The following is a 22266-nucleotide window of genomic DNA, read 5'->3' as shown; positions in this document are numbered from 1 at the left end:
TGACAGGTATGACTATCACTAAAACTTTTAGATGCATGACATTCATAGTATTTATTATACTGCCTTTTTTTCGCCAAAATGTTTATTCATTTAATTTCCTCACATGACCTTATTTTGTCAGTGAATCAAGTGATTTGGTCTTTTTTGCTTGAATCCAACCTTCATATTTTTCTTTTACACTTAAGTAGATTCTTAGCAATCTCATCAATTCTTTTGTATTTGGGGTTTATGGTTTAATTTTAGGAACTCTGTTTAACATAGAAAAATATTAAAACTAGCTATAATCACATGCTTGTGAACAGCAAGAGAGATAAATCACTTAAAATGTGAACCTCGTGAGGTTATGTTGAATATTTTTAAATTCTGTCACCATTCTGTAAATAACTTGCTGCTTTTCTTAAGGTAACAGCAACGTGTAGGAGAACTGATAAATAAGTTCACTTGAATTGATAGATAAGTATACTTGGCCTTGGCCGTGATGTTAATACACTAGCTTTCTACCACCTGCATCATCACCAACCACCACCATCTCTTGAAGCAAAATGAAATCTTAAAGGTTTTGAATATGGAGACTTAACAGTCACGTAGTTCTAGAGGTAGAAGTGTCACCTAGTATTATTGCTTAGAGTTTTGTAGCTCAAGTAGCTAACTCTTGAGTATGTAACAGTGAGCCAGGATTCCAGTACAGCAGCCTGGCTCCATGTGGTATGCCCTTAACTCCACAGGCAGTCAATGAATATTTGTTGACTGCATTATTTAGGCATAGTTCTGAAATCTAATTCTACTTAGAATATGTTCTGTACATGATTTACTAAAAATTTCAGCTTAATATGCATGCTAAAATCTTTTATTTTAACTTTGTGATGAACTTTGTGGCTAAAGAAATATTTTTTTTTAATTATAATTTAACCCCTATAGCACTTTTATTATACTGGACTTCTTTTTTTAATTGATGTTTTAATAATTTATAACATTGTGAAATTTTGGGTTGTACATTTTTGTTTGTCCATCACCATATATATGTCTCCCTTCACCCCTTGTGCCCACCCCCTACCCCTATTGCCCCTGGTAACCACAATTCAGTTTTCTTTGCCCATGTGTTGGTTTATATTCCACATATGAGTGAGATCATACAGTGTTTGTCTTTCTCTTTCTGGCTTATTTCACTTAACATAATACCCACCAGGCCCATCCATGTTGTTGCAAATGGGACAATTTTGTCTTTTTTTATGGCTGAGTAGTATTCCATTGTATATACATACCACATCTTCTTGATCCAGTCATCAGTTGAGGGACACTTAGGTTGTTTCCACTTCTTGGCTATAGTGAATAATGCTGCAATGAACATAGGGGTGCATAAGCCTCTTTGGATTGTTGATTTCAGGTTCGTTGGATAGATTCCCAGTAGTGGGATAGCTGGATCATAGGGTATTTCTATTTTTAATTCTTTGAGGAATCTCCATACCGTTTTCCATAGAGGCTGCATCAGTTTGCGTTCCCACTAGCTGTGTATGAGGGTTCCTGTTTCTCCACATCCTCTCCAACATTTGTTGTTTTTGTCTTAGTGATTATAGCCATTCTAACAGGTGTGAGGTGATGTCTTAGTGTTGTTTTGATTTGCATTTCCCTGATGATTAGTGATGTTGAATGTCTTTTCACGTGCCTATTGGCCGTCTGTATATCTTCTTTGGAGAAGTGTCTGTTCATTTCCTCTGCCCATTTTTTGATCGGGTTGTTTGTTTTTTTGCTGTTCAGTTGTGTGAGTTCTTTATATATTATAGAGATTAACCCCTTGTCAGATATATGTTTTGCAAATATTTTCTCCCAGCTGGTGAAGAAATATATTTTTTTTAATTATAATTTAACCTCTATAGGACTTTTATTATACTGGACTTTTTATACTATACTCTACTGTTGTACTATGCTTTTTATGGAGAAAGGGGTAAGTGAAAAATACAAAAAGAGGTCACAGTTATTGACTGTCTTCTCCATCGCACTTACACTCTTCAACTACAAGTGAAATGATGGTGATTCCACAGCATTATATGAGCCTGAATCCAAGGATGATTAAAAATGTACTTAGTGTACACTATTTTACTATAAATTTTCTGTACTATATTCACTAAAGGACTAAAAGAGAGCACCTATTTACTGTACAATTGTCAAGAAAAAACTTTTAGTTAATATTGAGTGAAAAATTCAATTACCTATATAGAACTTAACTATAGATAGTATTGTTATCTTTTTAAATGTTCTTTAATCTCCTTTATGAAATATAAAGTCTGATGAAAGATTTTAATTGTTATATTTTATTGTTGTAACAATTCTTTAAGAACCAAAAAATAACAACATATGGAATCCTTGTGTTACTGCTTTTCAACTTGACTGAACCGGCTTTTTTGCTATGGGGAAAAAAAAAAAAGTAGAGGAAAATTTCTAATGTTGTCTTAAGTAGCTTCTGAAAATGAATCACTATCAATTCAGCCACAAAAGAACTAGGATCAAATTGGATGTATTTTGTGCTATCTGACCCACCTTCATGGCTCAGGAGAACCACTGCCATTTTAAAACACAGGAACTCCTGCTACTCCTCACCCTGAGGGTACTGTTTATAGTTGCCATAGAAGCAAACAGTTTTGTTATCAATCCATGTCCATGTCTGCAGTTTGGAGCATCTTCTCTGGTAGGGTCCACATTTGTTACTACTTTTTTGTTCTCTCTGTTCATGTCTTAATCCCTTTAGAAGGTCTCTGTTTGATAGAGTGGTGGTGATAAAGTCTCCCTCACAGCATTGCTGTAAGATAGTTCATGTGAGTGCCTAACAGTTTCTAGCCCACTATTGGTGCTCAAAAATTGGTCACTACTCTTGTCATTGCACTGAAAAACTATCATAGTAAATAAATCCTTCTCGTTGAAATATAGGAGGACAATTAAATTATATGCTATATTATTTTATATATACATTTCTTGATAATAAATCTTTAAATTTTCTCCAGAAAAGACCATTTTTTTTAGTGAATGTAAAGAATTTTTAGATTGTTCTAAATTACACATTTTAGATACATTTTTCCTGAAAATATTTTAAATATTTTTATACAATTGCATTGGAAGTCTGTGAAATATTATTATTTTTATGTGAAAAATATGCTATATCTATAATATTTATATATATATATTTGTGTATATATATATGTATTTTTTTCCAACTCATTTCAAAACTCCAGTTAGTCTTTCAGGATCCATTTCTTTCTTAATCCCTGATTGCTAAATTGGTTACGCTATTACACTGATGTTATTTTACCAAAATGGCACTGTTATCCCATCTAATCCTGGAGTGAAGAATTCACTGTTTCGCTTTATAATGGACAAGTTCTTTTTTAGGAAAGTGCTCTTAACCCCGATTTCATAGATAAAAGGGTTCATAGATGGTTTCTAGGAGCCGGATGAATACTCTGAAATTGTATGCTACTATGTGAAAACTATGACAGTATGTATCTAGATATATAATTTTCTGGCTTGGGCATCCATACCTTTCATCAGATTCTCAGAACTTTCTCAAGCCATTGGTTTAAAAGGATAAGGAAAAAATAGTTTGTGTTTTTAAATACTTGGTTCAGAAGTTTAACACACTTGAGGAATTTTGAAGCCTAGTTTTATAATTGGAACAATTATAAAGGAACAGAGAATTATAGACATTATTTAGCAAATCCTGTCAAGGTTTGTTTTTGTCTCCAAAACTTCCTACGTTATTATATTCTTGTGTCTAGATCATCCTGCTGGGTGCTCTTTATCATAATGGTACTACTGTATTATTCCACTATACCATAATACTTACAGTCAATTCTGAACATTACCTATTCTGCCCGTCATCTGGCACAGAAAAATTAAAGCATAAGGCTAAAACAAGTTTTGATCTTGGAATTACAGTAAGAAAGGGAATTGTGAGGAGAAAATCTCAAATTTGTCATTGCTTAGTATATATGTGTGTTTCCAAAGTCTGGCCAAGTGAATGGGGATTATCTTTTTTAAAACAGACACTTACTTTTCACTGCAGAAAGGAAAAGTAATTTCTTCCCTGAATACGATGCTCTTTAGATGAAATCTCACAGTTGTTAGAAGTTTTATTTGGAGATCTCAAAGATCATGGCGAAGTAATTCCAAACATGAAGTTAATATAACTCTATTCGATAGAAACATATTTGATGACATAGCAATAGGTTGCTGGTGTCTTTTCGTATAATGTGAGAGATTTTGGTCAATTCTTCTTAAGCCAGTGATCTTCAGACAGTAATGATAGGCCAGGAATCAACCCAAACGTCATCCTTTTTATCTGTTAAATTTTCTTTGTAAATGTTTGTAGGTGAAACATGAGCTTTATTCCTAGGCAGTTAAGCCAGTCAACAAATGTTTATGAAGTGTGTATTATGTGTGAGGTACTCTGTTATGTTTTGGGTGATACTGTAGTAAAAAACAAACAATGAAAACAAACAAAATGAAAACCTAGGCAAAATCCATGATCTTTTAGAGTTTGTTAATTAAATTACACACAGATATTTTAAAAACTAAATAATCAAGTAAGTAAATGAATATGTATGTGAGACTTGAATCCATCGTACAGGATAAGCAGTTTTTACTTTTAGTTCAGTTTCATTTTTCCATGTTTTTTAACCCTAATGATTAAGCACATTTTAAATGATCTCTTATTTTCTCTAAACTGATATGGAATTTATCATTTTTTTAAGGAGTACCAAATTCTGGAAGAATGTTTACAATTAGAAGTAGAATTCATGTCAACCTTGTTGTTCCAAGCAGTGGAAGGGAGCCAGAATCCAGCAAATCAGTGATAATTAGTAAAAATGTCTCCTGCTTCGTTGCTAGTATTAGAAACACCTCACAAATAACTCATTAAAAAGCAGTTAAACACAAAAAGTTATTAGGATTATTGTTTCTGTTGCTGTTGTTGTTTTAACCTACCTTGAAATAAAGTACTGTAAATGTAATAGATATTACCAAGTTTATGAAAACAAAGAAAAAAGTTCTACACAGTGGGTTAAGTTGAATAAGGATGCTAACAGGAAAACGTACACTTAAGAATTAATCACACAGATGTCCAGGTTGAAAGATTTCCTGGAGTCGTGTGATGTAGTGGAAAGAGAATAGGATTTAGACTTAAAAGATCTGGGTTGAAGGTTAACTTTGTCATTTGTCATTAGGGTAACCATATGTCCAGGTTTCCTGGGGCCCATCATGGTTTATGTCTGTTGTCCTGACACAATTAATAATGCCACCCTCTTTCATTCTTAAAAATGTATTGGTTTGGACAAGAAATTTTATGGTCAATTTACTGTGACAACCAACTCTATCTCACAATTATAAAGTTTGCATGATACATTTGGTTTTTAAGGTTGTTGTGATAACCAGAAAAACCTTATGTATGGTTTATACATAAGTTTTATGGTTTATACATAAAATAAAATGTAGTTTTATTTTAATCTAATTTAATTTTAATTTAATTCTTGAACAAATTGGTATTTCTCCTGTTTCAGTAGTAGTGTAATGCCCTATTTTTCCGAAGTGTGTCATGTTGAAATCAAGTCACAGACCATGATTACAAGGAATATTGAAACCTAGACTTGATGATAAGAAGGGATAGATTCCATTTAAGTAAAATTTCAACGGGTTGACCAAACTGAGTGAGAAAAATGTTACTAATTATTTCTTAATTTTATCAGTAGCAATTCAATTTTAAATGTTCTTATAATTCGCTTCTTTATCATCTTTAAGAGGTACTTATGTGTCCTATTAGCTTTGGAAACTGATAGTAATTTTATTATTTTCATAAGCCATTATTAATAATCACAAATTTTAATGCTTATCCCTATGAATTTAATCTTAACTGAGCAATTTCTCAAAGAAAAACATTTTCATGCGGCTCTACTCCTGAACCCTGTTTTATTTCAGATGATCCACTTAATCTCTATAAAATGGCTGCACCATAGCTTTTTGAATTTCTTCCCAAGAAGCTAGTAGAGGACTTAATTTGAAACAAAATAAAGCAAAACCGGTTTTTACCAATAGCAAATGAGATTTCAACAACTTCAAAGTCCCTTTATCAATAGGAAGAAGAAACTAATTCTGCCTAAATCTGAGAAGCTGTTAACTGAACATCTTGTGGACTACAGAAACTTGGCAAGCAAGAGTCAGCTCACCATATGGAACTTTTAAAAATATAGTTTCTGGGATGAGATGTTTGGGGATGATAATTACTACTTCACAGGGTTGTTAAAAATATTAAATAGATAATGTATATGAAAGCATCTGGCCAGTAACCTGCAATTTTGAGTAGGTACTCAGTAGATATTAGTTGAGTAAATGAGCAAGATCTGGGAAGACTGAAGAGTCAAGGGAATATATCCTACAAAATAATGCTCTTTCTTTTATTTTTTTCTATGCCAGCCAAGACCCTCTCCCTTAAAGATTGGTACAAATGACCATGAATAAAAGTTCATTTGACTGACTCAGATAATCATTTTTACAAGCTCTATGTGTCTTTTCAATCATTCAAATTTTTTTTTACTTCCAAAATCTGAAATTGAAGATTCTGAACCACCTAGATTAGGATTTGAGGTCACCAAAAGACTCAATTTTACTATCTCCATCTACTGGCAGGGAGGAACTATACCCAAGCATCTGGACTGGCATAGAAAAGAGGAGAAAGAACATTTAAAAGGTAAGCAAAACATATATTTTTATCTACTCTGAATTTTTAAACTTTTCTTATACACTCTAACATACTCTCACATAATTAAGGTTGATATAATGAACCATATTAAAGAAGAGAATTTGTTTAGGTGGTATAATATTCTTATCTGATTTTTCAGCGTGAATAAGTGTAGACTTGAATGCCTTTCTTTCATAATGGGAGTCTTTTCTATCCTTGCACTTCTACATTTCTGTCTAGTCGTTCCAATACTCCAGTGCTGTTTTCATATTCCTCATAATCTTCAGACTGCAGTGTGCTTACTGAAATGTCTCTATTCTTATTTCTGTATTCTCTGATATGTTAAAGATAGTTTCCCCTGGCAGATTATTTTGACTGTTATGGTGTAACATAACAGAGACAGAGTAGAAGTATGTCTCTCAAAGTGTAATTGATTATTCTGGTGTTTCTTAGACATTTTTTTCCATCCTTCATTCATAGTATTTTCTTTTGGCACAAAGTACTGAATAAAAGTTTCTTGTTAATTAATTTGTAAAAGTCTTAAGACGTATTTATGTCAGTATTTTTTCATTTTGGTATTTTGCTCCCCATCAGAAATCTTTCGTTTGGTTGACTTTTAACAAGACTACGATATTGCAATCAAATTTTGAAGTATGATAGCTGCTATAAAATAAAAATTTTCAAGTGTGTGTGTTTGTGCAGAAATAGATTTCTGTGAATTTAAATCAAGTATTTTAAAAGATTAGTACAGTTGTTCTTAAGGCTTATATTATACATATCTTTCTTTAAAAAGCCCCATCTCAACTTAAGAATAAGAGTAATAACCATTTGCCAAGATACTTACTGTTGTTACACTTGCTGTAATTAAGTATAATTTGTACTTTTTTCCTGTTAGTTTTCTCCTGCTCTCCCTCACCCTTTGGGCATTTTGTTTCCATATCTTTGTTCGATTTTTGGGGGACAATGTTCCATTTCTTTCAGAAGAGGAATGGATGGACTTATAGGGAACTTGGATGAGAGTTTTCAACATCAAAATTGGATTTCGTGGGCAAGAAATTTCAAGGACATGCTCTGTTCGAACAAGTCTGTTCACTTGCTGGGAGGTCATGAATGCAGCTGGTCCATTTGCTGGCTGGGGGATTACACTCCTATAAACAGTGCAAATACCGTCAAGAAGTACTCTCAAATCTTCTTGTGGCATCTGACAGCGTCCAATCTGACAGACATATCCCCAGAGTCTTCACTGAGATCAGAAGATAGGGAAGTAGGTATTTTTGAATAATGTTGAAGGAACTAGTGATAATGAGGTGTTGGAGAATAATCTCTCCTCACAAATGAAACTTGTGGTGAACTTTTTAAAGTCCAATTCAGTCCCTGTTTTGAATTTTTATTCAAAATTCAAAATCTATATCTTCTTGAATCTGTTCCATCCTCTGTTTCAGCTCCTCTTTTAAGACTTCTTGCCTCTGGATCTTTGGTTTGATTTTAAAACTATTGTCATAAAGCTAGTTGTTGCTGAAGAATTCAGCTAATGGATCTATTCAAGCCAATTCTAGAATGAAGTATACTTAACATCTTCATGTTTATGCTTACTCACTCTTTTATAATAGACCAGCTAGCTGATAAAATAATGTGAGCAGAGATGAAAAAGCTTGGCATGATTAGGAATTCTTGTGATCGTTATTAAAAATGTCTGCTTTGAGAAATAAAATTTAAGCAACTGATTTTCCCACCACCATTATGTGTTTTATTATTAATTTATGGCTTTCATTTCTTTTAAAAGCCTCACATTTATATTTTATTCATATTTTAACATCACTGTAAGATTGAGAAGAGTTGTTGTGAGTAAGGTGTGTGATGGGAGGTGACATTTTCCAGCAGAGCAGAATGATTAGAACATTCATGAGCATAAGTTTCTTTAAACTTAGCCTATGAGGGGTAATTATGTCCCAGTACACTTGTTTTTCATTTATTCCCGATATCGTTATGTGGAATTACTACTGAAACCAAAGATCTTGCTACAAATATAACTTAGAATCCTCAAATATTGCTTATTAAGATGCAAACACTGTATCACTTATTAACAACATTTAATATCATTTAAAACATAAGATAGGAGGACATGATTTGCATAAAAGTCACCAAATTTATTATTTTTCCTGTCTTTGAATATTATTCATAAGAAATTCATAGGCTCATTGTGTATAAATTAAATACATTCACTTTTGAACATAAAATGCTAAATATAAGTCGGGAGCAATAAAGTCTCATTTTTCAACATTAATGATTGCTGAATATATTAAGACTGAAATAAATATATTCCTATTTCATTGTTTCTTAGGAATCATTTATTTTGCCTAATTCAGTCCCTAACCTAAGAGAGAATTTTAAGCATTTTTTAAATATTCACTAAGGACATAAAATAATGGCCCTATTTACATTTTTTTCTGTGAGAAAGTTTGTATTGATTACCTTTTCATTATTATTTGCCTTGATGAATTTTAAACATCTTCTCATCAAAATGTCAGTACTGTATCTAGACATTGTGTTGCTCATAAAGACATAGGTAGCTACTTTCCATATTTGAAACTGCTGGTAAATTCCAATCTGAATGTTATAAATCATATGTCCAGTGCAGATAGAAAATTGACAGATATTGAGTCTCCAAAACAGATGAGGTTCTTTATTGAACATATTTTTTCTTAAATAAGCTTACTCGTTTGTTTCAAGTTATATAATAAGAATTTGTGCTTAATCACATTAGCCAGTTTTTGTCATAATAATATTATTTCTGTAAATGTGTTTTGCTGATTAAAATATTTCAGAGCTCCTAATATTTTATGTAAACTTTCTTCATTGAAAATAGTATTAATTCAACAAGAGAGTTGATTAAATATTGCAAAAATGAAATCAATAGTGAATCTTTAAAGTGAATTTTTTTTGGTAATGTGAATTACTCCTAATTTGTTTCTATTCTACATTCTGGTTTTGGCCTTTTTGTGGTATCTAAAGTAAGGCACAACTTATCACAATAAAAAATAATAGCATTGCCTAAACATGTTTGACTATAGTGGTGTGTGTAGTTGTGTGTGTATACAATTATATTCATTACTAATTGGTGTGTGATAGAGGCTTTAAGGAGATTCTGTGTTTACATACTTGGCAGCATAATAGGTAAGGAGATTATTGCCAGTTTGTCTTCCATAATTGAGCATTCATTTAAAAATATTATAGCCCATTGTATAAAACCAAAATAGGTTATTTTTACCACTACCTTAAGGCTAAAATACCAGGCTGTCAAATCTTTACCATTTCTGTATCTTATGCCTCAATACTAGAAGAATTTTATAGATCTTACTTGCTGTATCCTTTGTGATACCAATGTGGATATTTTAGAGCATGAAAAGGAACACTAATAATAATTACGCCAGGATGACAAGCCTAAACCAAGGCCACCCCAGGCATTCCCAAAGACATTCACTAGATAATGATTTTGGTTGCATGTATAAAAAATCTTAACTCGAATTAGCTTAAATACTAAAAGTGATTTATTTAGTCATGTACCTGAGAAGCCCAGAGAGGGGATGAATTTATTGTGTGGTTTGAGCTGGGATCTAGCTCCATTTTTGTGTACTACTGTGTGTCTGCCTGCATCTGTGCAATAACTTTTTCATCAGACTGGATTATATTATGACAACTTAATGGCTACAGTAGTTCTGAACCATACCTCTGTACTCAAAATTGTCTAATTCTCAACTGTTGGGAAAAAAAACCCATTGGATTCACTCTGATTGGCCTGTTAGAGCATCCATGCAGTGAGGGAAATGGACTTATGTTGATTTTCCAGACATACTTCTGGGTACGGTCAATCCAGCATTTCTTTATCCAGTGGCTGCTTCACAGTGGTGATCGGGGATGCTGGGAAGGTGCTCACTATGTTAACTTTCTCTCATTGCATATGAAAGGTTTGCCATGAACTTCCTGAACACAGGCCCCTATTTCTTACCATTGCTCGTAGATAGAAGGCTAATGGCTGATTTCTTGTACTTCTCATTAGATACAAAAGAATTCAAACTTGCTTTTAAAGATAGTGTCAGGTCAAGGAAATGGCAAAATTTCTACAAAGTTGCCCTTTTCCTCCTCCTTTAATCAACCAAAAACTTGAAATCACTGCCTGAAAGTCACTGCTTCTTGGTTAATCAGTTTGATCTTTGTGAAATTGGAATCCTTATATATTGACCAATTTTGCATTATGTTACATAGCTATGTCCTATTTGCTGACATCAGAAAAACTTGATACCTGATAATAAGTTTTCTTTCTCATTGTATTTGACTTACACAGAATATGATGGACAAAGTTTCTCCGTCACATACATACTGATTTGTAATTATCAAGGTGGTTAATTTATACAATTATCATTTCGTTTGAACTTTAAAACAGCCTGTGATCATCTCTAGTTTATAAAAAATAAACCTTGATACCGAATGTCTTGCCTAAAATAACAAATTTTATCATCAATTGATTCATATTTCAGAGTTAAGATAAAATAATGACTATAATTTAGGCATTCTCAGTGTGGTAAAATTACAGAACATGTTTTATTTTTTAAAAATAAGCAAGAATGTTAAGAAAATGGCAAATCTCAATAATGAGTACTCTAAGACCTATCACCTTCAGCTAAAATATATATGTAAGTTATAATAGATGAACTTTGAGTAAGATATCAAGTATGAATTAAGAGACTTTAATTGGGGAGGAGTATAAATTGTAAAATCTTATCCTTTTAGGTACAGTGTCTGGAAACTTAGGAATGAAAGATGAAATGTTGAAATAATATGTAAAATTGTTTTTTGCCGTATTCTGGGGTATCAAATTTCTCTGTACTATGAGTATGAATTAGGTAGTGCCATGTGCCAGGCACAAAGCTAGGTACTAGTTACGGACTTCAATAAAAATAGTTTTGCTTTCTAGGAATTCGTAGTATGGTAGAAAAGAAAGGTCAACCCATACATTGTGATTAAAATATGCAGTCCTAGAGGAATATACAATGAGAATCAAGGATTACATTCTAAAAGAGGCAACATCTGAAGTGGGTTTCAATAGTTGAATATTAGTTTACTAGTGTACCTAGTCTAAAGGAATGATACTAAATTACAGTCCTAGGAGTTGTCACATTAAGGGGACAAGGCTTTGTTTTGTTTCTGATGTCCCAATCTCCTGGTCCAGTGCATGAAACATGATAGGTTCTCAATATATGATTTTTGACTCTTCATTCCCTTGAAGAGTAAAATGATTATCTTCTGAGATAAATGCAAGAACGTCAATTGGGAGTATTTTAAATAATTATATTTGTTTTAATGGCTTAATATAGCAGTCTGTTATTTTTTCTTAGTGCATATTTATTCTTGTAATTTGAAACAGTTTGAGGTAGACAACACTATCTTTGTTGATTGCTTTATTTTGCTATGTTTTAAAGGTATGGGCAACAGTAGATTGAGCCAATGATAAAACAAAAACTAGTCTTAGTTCTCTGTCCAGTATATTATTGTACTTTTGTACTAATAGTCAGAATTTAAAATATTAAACATGAAATTGGTATTTCTATATAGTTTGGAATTTATGGAGAGAGATTTGTTTGTGCTGTGGGGTTCAAGTATATCGTCTCTGTATAGAAGTAAATAAGATAAGGTGAGATTACTCTGGATTTTCTAGGCAAAAAGGTGCCAACTCATGGAACCAGTGAAACTAACCATATATGAAGTGTATATATACACACACACATATACATATATATATATATGTCATATGATTTTAAGCAACTTGTTAAAAGTGAAATGTGTTAATTGTTAATTGAGAGTTAATTAAAATGAAAGCAGAAATAGCTATATAAACAAACCAGCAAGATTAGAATAAAGAAGGATTATCACAGGTGAAAAAAGCAGTGAGCAGAGAAAGGCACAAATAAGACTAGTGAATATGTGTGTTTATCAAGTAAGGGTTTGGAAACAGATGCAACTGACTATTACAGAAATACTTATTTTTTTTTGTTTGTTTTTTGTTTTTTGTGAGGAGATCAGCCCTGTGCTAACATCCGCCAATCCTGCTCTTTTTTTTGCTGAGGAAGACGGCCCTAGGGCTAACATCTGTGCCCATCTTCCTCCACTTTATATGGGACGCCGCCACAGCATGGCCTGCCAAGCAGTGCGTCGGTGCGTGCCTGGGATCCGAACCAGCGAACCCCGGGCCGCCGCAGCGGAGCGCGCGCACTTAACCGCTTGCGCCACCGGGCCGGCCCCCAGAAATACTTATTTTTAAAACACAATTTGAAAATAACATATTTGGAAGTAAACACATCAAAAATCTCACAGGACATCTGTGAAGTCTACCAGTTTACTGGTAACACATTGCTACAGTCTTGCCTGTGTGAAACAGGAACCAGAATTCTTCAGAATTCTCAAACTAGACCAAGACTGGAGACTTCTTTTTACCTCATTCTTTATTGCTACAGTTCTTTTCTGCTACAGTCAACTTAAACCTTTAGCATGGAGAAGGACTTGGAGGATTTATCTTTCTTTATGAGTTATACATTATCCAGAAACCTCTTTTTCAGTTTTACTCGTATTAATAATATAACATTTTCAAGTATTATAATTTTTATTGCTTTTTATGATTCTCTTATTCTTATCCTCTTTCATTCATAGTAAATATATCTTTAAAGGGACTAACAGTATGAAATGCATGGCAAATATTATGAAATTGCTTTGATTTTAATGCTAATTTTATTGAATACATACAGATATGTCAGATTCTATATAACTGAATTGTATGTGTACATATATAGTCAACAGTTTTACAGCATTTACATTACTAATCTCCCTTCTTTTACTTTTCTTTTCTATTTTTGTTTCATTTTAGTTTTCAGTACTTCTACCTCAAGGGAGGTTGGGCAGGATAATGTGAAATGATGTATAATTATAACTTTTAAAATGTAGTGTTTATGTATATTTTCATTTTGCATGATAAACTCATTATTTGAGATGAACAAGATTTTTTCTTGTTTAGGATGCATTGCAAGGAGCATGTTGCAAATACTTCAGTGATTTGACTACAGACATTTGTTTTATTTCATTGGTACTTTAAGTATACTGTCCATTGGACATAGGAAAAGGAAAAGTTCAATAAAATAGTCACGAAATATATACTTGTCTCATCCCTAAAATGGTAGTAAAGTTGTATGTTTGGAAAGATGATATTTTAAAAAACAGAACTATAATGCAGAGTTTTAGAACTTAATGTTTGTTGCTTCTTTTTTTGTTTGTTTTTGATTATAGGCCTAGTTGTTTGAGATTTACATAAAAATTTGACAGTCATGTGCAAATCATATGTGTTTGGTGGCAAACCTCATTGCATTTTGAGATGAATTTTTGGGAGCAGCAATTTAACTTGAAAGGAAATTTACAGTTCTTTTACCACAAATAAGGCCTAGATTTTCAGTCTTTAAATTATGTTTAATTATAGTTTAATGGAATTGTGGATTATAAAGGAAAAAAAAAAGATGTAAACACAATTTAAGTATACATTTTAGCCATGAGCTTTTTTGACTGAAGATATAAAAATAGAATTCAGTGCTTTTAGTAGCCATGTAATTTTCTAGATTGTATATGAAAGAATAAACACTGCTATATTTGTAGAGTGCCTTGGATGATATATAAGGCATTTGTTTTGAGACAAAATGGGGCAAATATTAAATTTTTTTTTTTTTTTTTTGCTGAGGAAGATTCGTCCTGAGCTAATATCTGTGCCAGTCTTCCTCTATTTTGTATGTGGATCACTGCCACAGCATGGCCGCCAATGAGTAGTGTAGGTCCATGCCCGTGAACCCAACCTGGGCCGCTGAAGCAGAGCACTCCAAGCTTAACCACTAGGCCACAGGCCTGGCCCGTGAATATTAAATTTTAATGAATATGATTAGAAATATTAATTCATTAAAAAGTATTAGTTGCCAAAATGAGAAGGACTTTTGATATAAACAGTTGGTATAAACACCTCTGAAATATGTAGATTATTGGAAGAAAATTTAAAGATTGGGGAAAATTTAGAGATCTCATTTTTAAAAGTAATCTTTGAAAATAGAGAATATATTAATTTAATTTTAATAGTAAATTATTGTCATTTTCTTAATAAAATTTGTCAGTATAAAGAAGAATTCATCTAACTTGATAGATCTTTCTGTGTTCTTAGAGGGTATACTGGTGCTAAAAGTGCATAAAGAAGGTATTGATTTTGTTAATATAGCCAATAGCAGTATCAAATATTAGCATCCAGTACAAAGAGGGAACATGTTTCTGCATAGGTTACTTACTGCTGAGGAGAAGTTTAGGCACTGAGAAGAATGACGGCATTAAATTATTTATTTAATTTAAAAATCCTATGGCACTTAAAGTGTTTTTACTAACCGTAATGTGTACTGTATATGTTCAAAGGAAATTATATTTGTCTTTACTTTGTCTTCCTAATTATAAGGAAGACAATATAAAATGATACTTACCAGACTGATTGTTGAAACAGCCAAGTTGAAGAGAATGAAAATGCTGCTTTAAGAATCATAACTACAATTTGTTAAAATTATTTTGGGTATTTTAACAGTAAAACTGGTTATTCTTTAATCTTAATAATATTCTAACTAAGAAATGACCCTTGCCATTAATTCTTAAATTCAATAAGTTTCTTAGAGCAATATTCTTAAATTGCATTTTATCAATGTGGAATAACGTGTTTTGAGTATCATAAATACTAACTGAAAAGTTGCTGAAGTTACTGTAATTGCTGAGGAACGAGGGCGTGGGAGGAGGGCGAAAGGGGTAAAGAGGCACATGTGTAAGGTGACGGATGGCAGCTAGACTTCTGGTGGTGAACATATGCTATACAGAAGTCGAAATATAATGATGTACACCTGAAATTTATATAATGTTATAAACCAATGTTACGTCAATAAAAAAAAATAAACATAAAAAAAAAAGAATGGGTGCTAAAAGAAATCCTTGTGATCCAAATAGCTTTGTGCAGAATAGATGTATTAGTTTTCTAATATTATGCAAGAAATCATGAAAACTAATGAGCTATTCCTATAATTTAAAATTGTTGTCTTGATATTATAAGCATATAAAAGTTGCACACAAAAAAATTTAAGTGTCGGGTGTTGTGCCATGCACATTACTTCATGTGTTCAAAGTCCAGTTTAGGACTTTTAAAATGTTTTTATAAAATTATTTTAGAAATTGAATAAAAGATAGTTTAAAGGTTTTTTTCTTACTGGAATTTAGCATACTTAAATGGATTGGATTTTCATGGCGTAAAAGAGCATAACTATCTTACTTCTTAGATTTTTTGTGTAGGTGAACAGCAACTCATTTTACAAATATCAATTATGGGTTTGCTCTCATTACTAACTCCCAAGTGGGTGGGAATAAGAACACTTTTGTCTCAGCAATACCAATTTGCCCTCCCCCTCAAGTCTGCCCCCAACCTTCTAATCAAAAGGCATATTATTAACAACATATGTTAGCATTTCACAATGTAAAAGGTTGCCGTGCCTAAGAAACTTGGAAGCTATTTTATACTATGTTCTCCTCTTAGAAATTTAAAATTCATGTTAGTGAGCCAGCCCTGATGGTCTGCCAGTTAAAGGTTGGTGCCCTCCACTTTGGCGGCCCGGGTTTGATTCCCAGTCGTGGAACCACACCACTTGTCTGTGGGTAGCCATGCTGTGGCAGCAGCTCACATAGAAGAACTAGAAGGACTTATAACTAGAATACACAACTATGTACTGGGGCTTTAGCGAGGAAAAAAAAAAGAGAGAGAGGAATATTGGCAACAGATGTTAGCTCAGAGCAAATCTTTCCCAGCAAAAAAATAAAATAAAAATTAAAATTCATATTAGCATATTAAAGTCACTGAGAAGTTCTGCAACATTTCTTATAATTATAATCTTCCTAGAGTGCTCATAGTTCCCTTACAACAAGAAATTGAGACCATTATTTTGACTTCATTTCTCTTTTCAAGGTCATTTAAGGTTTAAGATCATTTAGTAATTTCAGTTCATGTGAAACTTTGGGGTTGTATTAGATACCTTTCTGAAGTTATTTTGAAACCTATAATTTTTGGCATGTCTGTTCTAAATGTATGTCTATGCCTATTATTTTTGCTTTAGGAGTACAAGATCCCCAGCATGAGAGAATTATTACTGTGTCTTCTAATGGAAGTATTCACAGCCCAAGGTTTCCTCATACTTATCCAAGAAATATGGTCTTGGTATGGAGATTAGTAGCAGTAGAAGAAAATGTATGGATACAACTTACATTTGATGAAAGATTTGGGCTTGAAGACCCCGAAGATGACATATGCAAGTAAGTTAATCATATTTGAAATTTTAACAGAGTGTAATAACTGTTACAGTCTTTCAAGTTGCTTCATTTTGATGATGTGATTTTAAATGGCATTTTTTGTTGTGATGTTTTTCTGATGATCCAAGAAATTTACAACCTTATTTAAGCTATGTTTCTATCTACTACTGAAAATAATTTGATGTAATTTTTAGTAAGAAAATCTGTGTAGACGAAAATTTAAAATAAGGAATAAAGAATAAAAAGCCAAGTAAAGGATTGCAGTTGTGCCAAAAAATCTGTTACCATTAGTACTAAAAATTTTACATTTGAGCTTCCTGATAGCCAAATCAATCAAATAAACAATAAACTATTAAAAGAAAAAGCAGTATCCATGGGTACATATTATCCATAGTATCCAGTATCCATAGGTACACATATGGCTACATACACATACACAGGACTAAGAAGTTTGAATATTTCATCACAAGGAAGAAATACAGTTCTGAAAGAAAATTTGAAATTTAGGCTAACATTATGGTTTGCCAGGTAGATATTCAGCATAATTCTTCTGGAAGCATTCATGGGCAAAAGTCAGCTGGAGTATTTCACCCACGCAAAAGACCACCTACTGTATGTCATACAAATATTACTCTTTAAATCCTATGTGAATACACTTGTCAAGGTTGAGTGGTCTTATTGAAGATTTTTCACTTCAATGGCACTTGTATATCATGAAAATATTTTACTTGAGCTTCTTTGTAGGGTTCTTTATTTTCTCTTTGATATACAAGTTAAAGGAGGATTTTCATTCTCTGGTATAATACAGATAAATGTTTCAATACAAATGAAATAAACTTTGTACTTACTGTCATCACAGTTTGTATCTTTAACATTTATGTAGTTACATTTTTTTCCACATTTCTTCTTTCTGTGACTGTGCATTTCGTGTTATTTTTTTCCTTACATCTATAACCTTAGACTTTGAGAATGGAAGCTATCCTAGCTACACTTAGAGATGGTGTTATTCAACACTTCATTTTATAGATAAGGAAACAGGCCGGAGAAGTAAAGTAGCTGCCCTAGATCTCATTCATATTTTGTACCTAAACAAATGCTAAAACACGTTTTTCCTAACAGCTGTACAGGTAGTTTTTCACCATGCCATACTGTACCTCTTGTCTTATTTTCATATATAGGATTCCATAATATTGTCAAAAATTGTGAAGGGTTTAAGATTTTGTCCTACTTGCAAAGTAGCAAGTCAGTGTACTACAGTTTCCTGGATGCTGATAGAAGACAGGAGACTCCTGGGTCAGAGACAAAGGACTGTATGACAATAACAGCAGTAGCCAGAGTATTAGCACTTCTTGTCCCTCTTCCTGAGTTCCAGTTCCCACAGGTCAATACCAAGAGGGCCACATGGTGCCTGCACACCTAATGGGTTGTATTACAGGAGACGAAGCATTATATGTGTGTGTCTATATGTATATAGTTAGGTGTGTATGTATGTAATGTATATTAGTAGTTCAATATAAAAATTAAACCATCGTCCAGCATGCCTTACCTACCTACTTCACTCAGTACGAGACTCAGCTTAAGAAAAGTGACTTCCAGTAGTTCTGAAATCCTTTCCCTTTGTTCCTCCCTGATTACACCTTCTTATTCCTACAAATATAATCATTGTCCTAAGTTTTTTTCACTTGATCTCCTGATTTTCTCTATAATTTGATAAAATATAGGTATTTCTCTATGTGCTATCCTATAAAAAGTAAATTATTTTCTGCCTGTTTTGAAATGTATATCAATGGGATAATACTGTGTTTAGTTTTGTGACTTGATGTGTGTTTCAAAACAAGCAAAACCAGGCAATATGATATGATATTTTTAAAGTTAGTTTCTGTTGGTGCAGATAGCTTAGATCATTTGTTTTCCTTCATGTTTGGTCTTCCATTGTGTAAATAGTCAACTTTTTTGTCTGTTCTACTTTGATGAACATTTGGCCTGTTTCCAGTTCTCATTGTCCAAAAATTCCAGAAAACTTTCTTTGAATCTGTATCTAAGAATGGTATTGCGGTCTTAAGATATTTATATTTTCAACTTGAGTAGATACAGTTAAAATGATTTTAAAAGTGACCAGTTTGCACTTCTACCCACAATATACAAAAATTTCTATTGCACTACACTCTCACCAACCTTTTGATTTGTCATTCTTTTAATTTTTGGTACGATGGTAAGTGTAAAATTGTACCTCGATATTAACTTTTATTTGTTTTTCCTCATTACTAATGAGATTGAGAAATTTTCATATTATTATTGGCTACTCATATTTCCTTTTCTGTGAAATGCCTGCTCATATCTCTTGCCCAGTTTTTATTGGACTGTTGGGCTATTTAAATTTTGCTTTTCATATTTAAGTCCTTGATCCATCTGTAATTTGTTTTTGTCTATGGTGTGATGTGTTTCATTAGGGTATCCAGTAATGTCGCAGCATCATTTATCGAACGGTCACTCTTTCCCCCAGTGATGTGCAAAGCCAGCTAACATGCAGAACTGATTTCTGTATATGAGCTGCTCTGTTTCTGGACTCTCTGTTCTGTTACTTTGGTCAGTTGTATCAGTCGGTGTACCAAAATGACACTGTCTTAATTACTGTAACATTATAGAAGCTATGTGATAGGGAAGTCTCACCTCATTTTCTTCTTCTTTTGAAGCATCCTCACTATTTTACTTTTTAATATATATTTAAGACAGTTTTTCTTTTTAATATATTTTTAAGAAATAAGTTTTCAAGTTCTTTCCAAACTCCTGTTGTGATTTTTATTACAATAAATTGAATGTATAGATCGTTTTGAAGATAATTGACATCCTTATAGTAAGGATTCTTCCTATCCTTGAGAACTTTACGTTTCTCCATTTATTGGGATCGTCCTTATTGTCTATACAGTTTTAAAAAATGTTCTTTGTAGGGATGTTATGCATCATTATTTAGATTTATTTCTATATTCTTTATAGACTGTTGCTAAAATCCCTTTTTGAAAGTTACGTTTCTAATTGTACATTGCTGATATATAGAAATGCAATTGATTTTTTAGTATTGATCTTATATCTGGCAAGCTTGCTAAGCTTTTATTTATTTTAATAACTGTTCTGGGAATTATTTTGGATTTATGCAAAAAGTCTTAAGGTTTGTGAAAAAAGATTTTTCTTCCTTTCAGTTCTTTTACTCCTTATTTTTCACCTCTTGTTAAGCTGTTGATTGTATTAGTAGGTATCCTTGTCTTCTTCCTGATTTTAGAGTTTTCTTTAAAAAAAAAAAAACTTTAAAATTTGGAGTAACTTTAGATTTATAGAATGTTGCAAAGATAGGACAGAGAGTTTCTATCTACTCTTTTTTTTTTTTTTTTTTGGTGAGGAATTTCAGCCTTGAGCTAACATCCATGCCAATCCTCCTGTTTTTGCTGAGGAAGACCGGCCCTGAGCTAACATCTATTGCCAATCCTCCTCCTTTATTTTTGTTTTCCTTTTTCTCCCCAAAGCCCCAGTATATAGTTGTATGTCATAGATAGTTGCACATCCTTCTAGTTGCTGTATGTGGGATGTGGCCTCAGCATGGCTGGACAAGCGGTGCATCGGTGTGCACCTGGGATCCGAACCCGGGCAGCCAGTAGTGGAGTGCACGCACTTAACCACTAAGCCATGGGGCCAGCCCCTCTATCTACTCTTAACCTAGGTTCCTCCAATGTTAACGTCTTACATAACCATGGCACATTTGCATAACTAAGAAATTAACATTCATGGAATATTTTTCACTAAACTACAGATTTTATTCAGATGTCAGCAGTTTTTCCACTTTATGTCCTTAGTTTCTGTTTCAGGATCCTTTCCAGGATAAGCATATTGCATTTAGTCTCATGTCTCCTCCAATCTGTGACAGTTTCTCCCTTTCCTTGTATTTCATGACCTTGACAGTTTTGAAGAGTATTGGTCAGGTATTTTGTAGAATGTCCCTTAATTTAGGCTTTTCAGTGTTTTCTCCTGATTACACTGAGGTTATGAGTTTGGGGGAAGGATTCCAAATAGGTGATATGCCTTCTCATATCATATCAGAAGCTATATACTATCAACCTCACTTATCACTGGTGATGGAAACCTTGATCACTTTGATCACTTGGTTAGGGTGAGTTTCTCCTTTGATAAGATAATACATCTCCCTTTCATGTGCTGGTATTGGAGGCATGCAACTAAGTTCAGCCCACATTCAAGGAGATAGTGATTAAGTTCCACCTCCTGGGGGTGAATATATACATATAGTATTTGGAATTTTTCAGTAAAGAAAATTTGTGCCTTCTCTTTTCTCCTTCCTTCCTTCCTTGCTTCCTCCCTTCCTTCCTCCCTCCCTCCCTCCCTCCCCTCTTTCTCTTTGTTTCTTTATCATTTATATCAGTCAGTATAGACTCATGGATGTTTATTTTATTCTTTGTGTTATAATCCAATGCTATCATTATTTACTTTTTTGTTGAAATCGTTTCATCTTTGGCCACTGGGAGTAAAGAGTTTGCAGTTAACAGATCAATATTGAGTATGATGATCAATGAAGACTTTTTTTCTTTATTATTTGAAGTACTTCTTCTTCTTCTTTTTTTTTTTTTTTGAGTAAGATTGGCCCTGAGCTAACATCTGTTGCCAATCTTCCTTTTTCTTTTTTCTCCCCAAAGCCCCAGTACCTAGTTGTATATCCTAGTTGTAGGTCCTTCTGGTTCTTCTATATGGCATGCCGCCTCAGCATGGCTTGATGAGTGGTGAGTAGGTCTGCACCCAGGATCCGAACTGGCAAACCCCGGGCTGCTGAAGTGGAACGTGCAAACTTAACTGCTGCGCCACCAGGCTGACCCCTGCAGTACTTCGTTTTTACTTTGCTAAGAGGCATTTTTCCCCTTTGGGAAAAAATTTTTATTCTTTTTATTTTTGCATTTAAAAACAAGTTACAGGCATAATGACACTTTATACCTCACCATGTATCACCTAAGTACAAGGATATTTCATGTGTAATTTCAATACCATTTTCATGTGCAAGAAATTTAAGGTTAATATGAAACTACTACTAATATATAGTTGATTTTCCAGTGTTTCCCATGATCCCAGAATGTTTTCACTCCTTA

General features: G+C 33.1%; 1 protein-coding gene across 1 annotated transcript in view; it reads left to right on the top strand.

The window, feature by feature from the left end:
• The window catches only part of PDGFC (platelet derived growth factor C), a 209061-nt gene that overhangs the window by 97776 nt on the left and 89019 nt on the right, over positions 1-22266 (top strand). The window contains exon 2 of the mRNA XM_058550249.1: positions 16933-17128. Within this exon, the coding sequence (XP_058406232.1) occupies positions 16933-17128 (196 nt within the window). The remainder of the gene's footprint in view (positions 1-16932; positions 17129-22266) is intronic.

The sequence above is a fragment of the Diceros bicornis genome, chromosome 11 (genome assembly GCF_020826845.1).
Source record: "Diceros bicornis minor isolate mBicDic1 chromosome 11, mDicBic1.mat.cur, whole genome shotgun sequence".
Lineage (NCBI taxonomy): Eukaryota > Metazoa > Chordata > Mammalia > Perissodactyla > Rhinocerotidae > Diceros > Diceros bicornis.
Note: the sequence above shows the minus strand (reverse complement) of the source record. Positions and strands in the feature narration are given on the sequence as shown.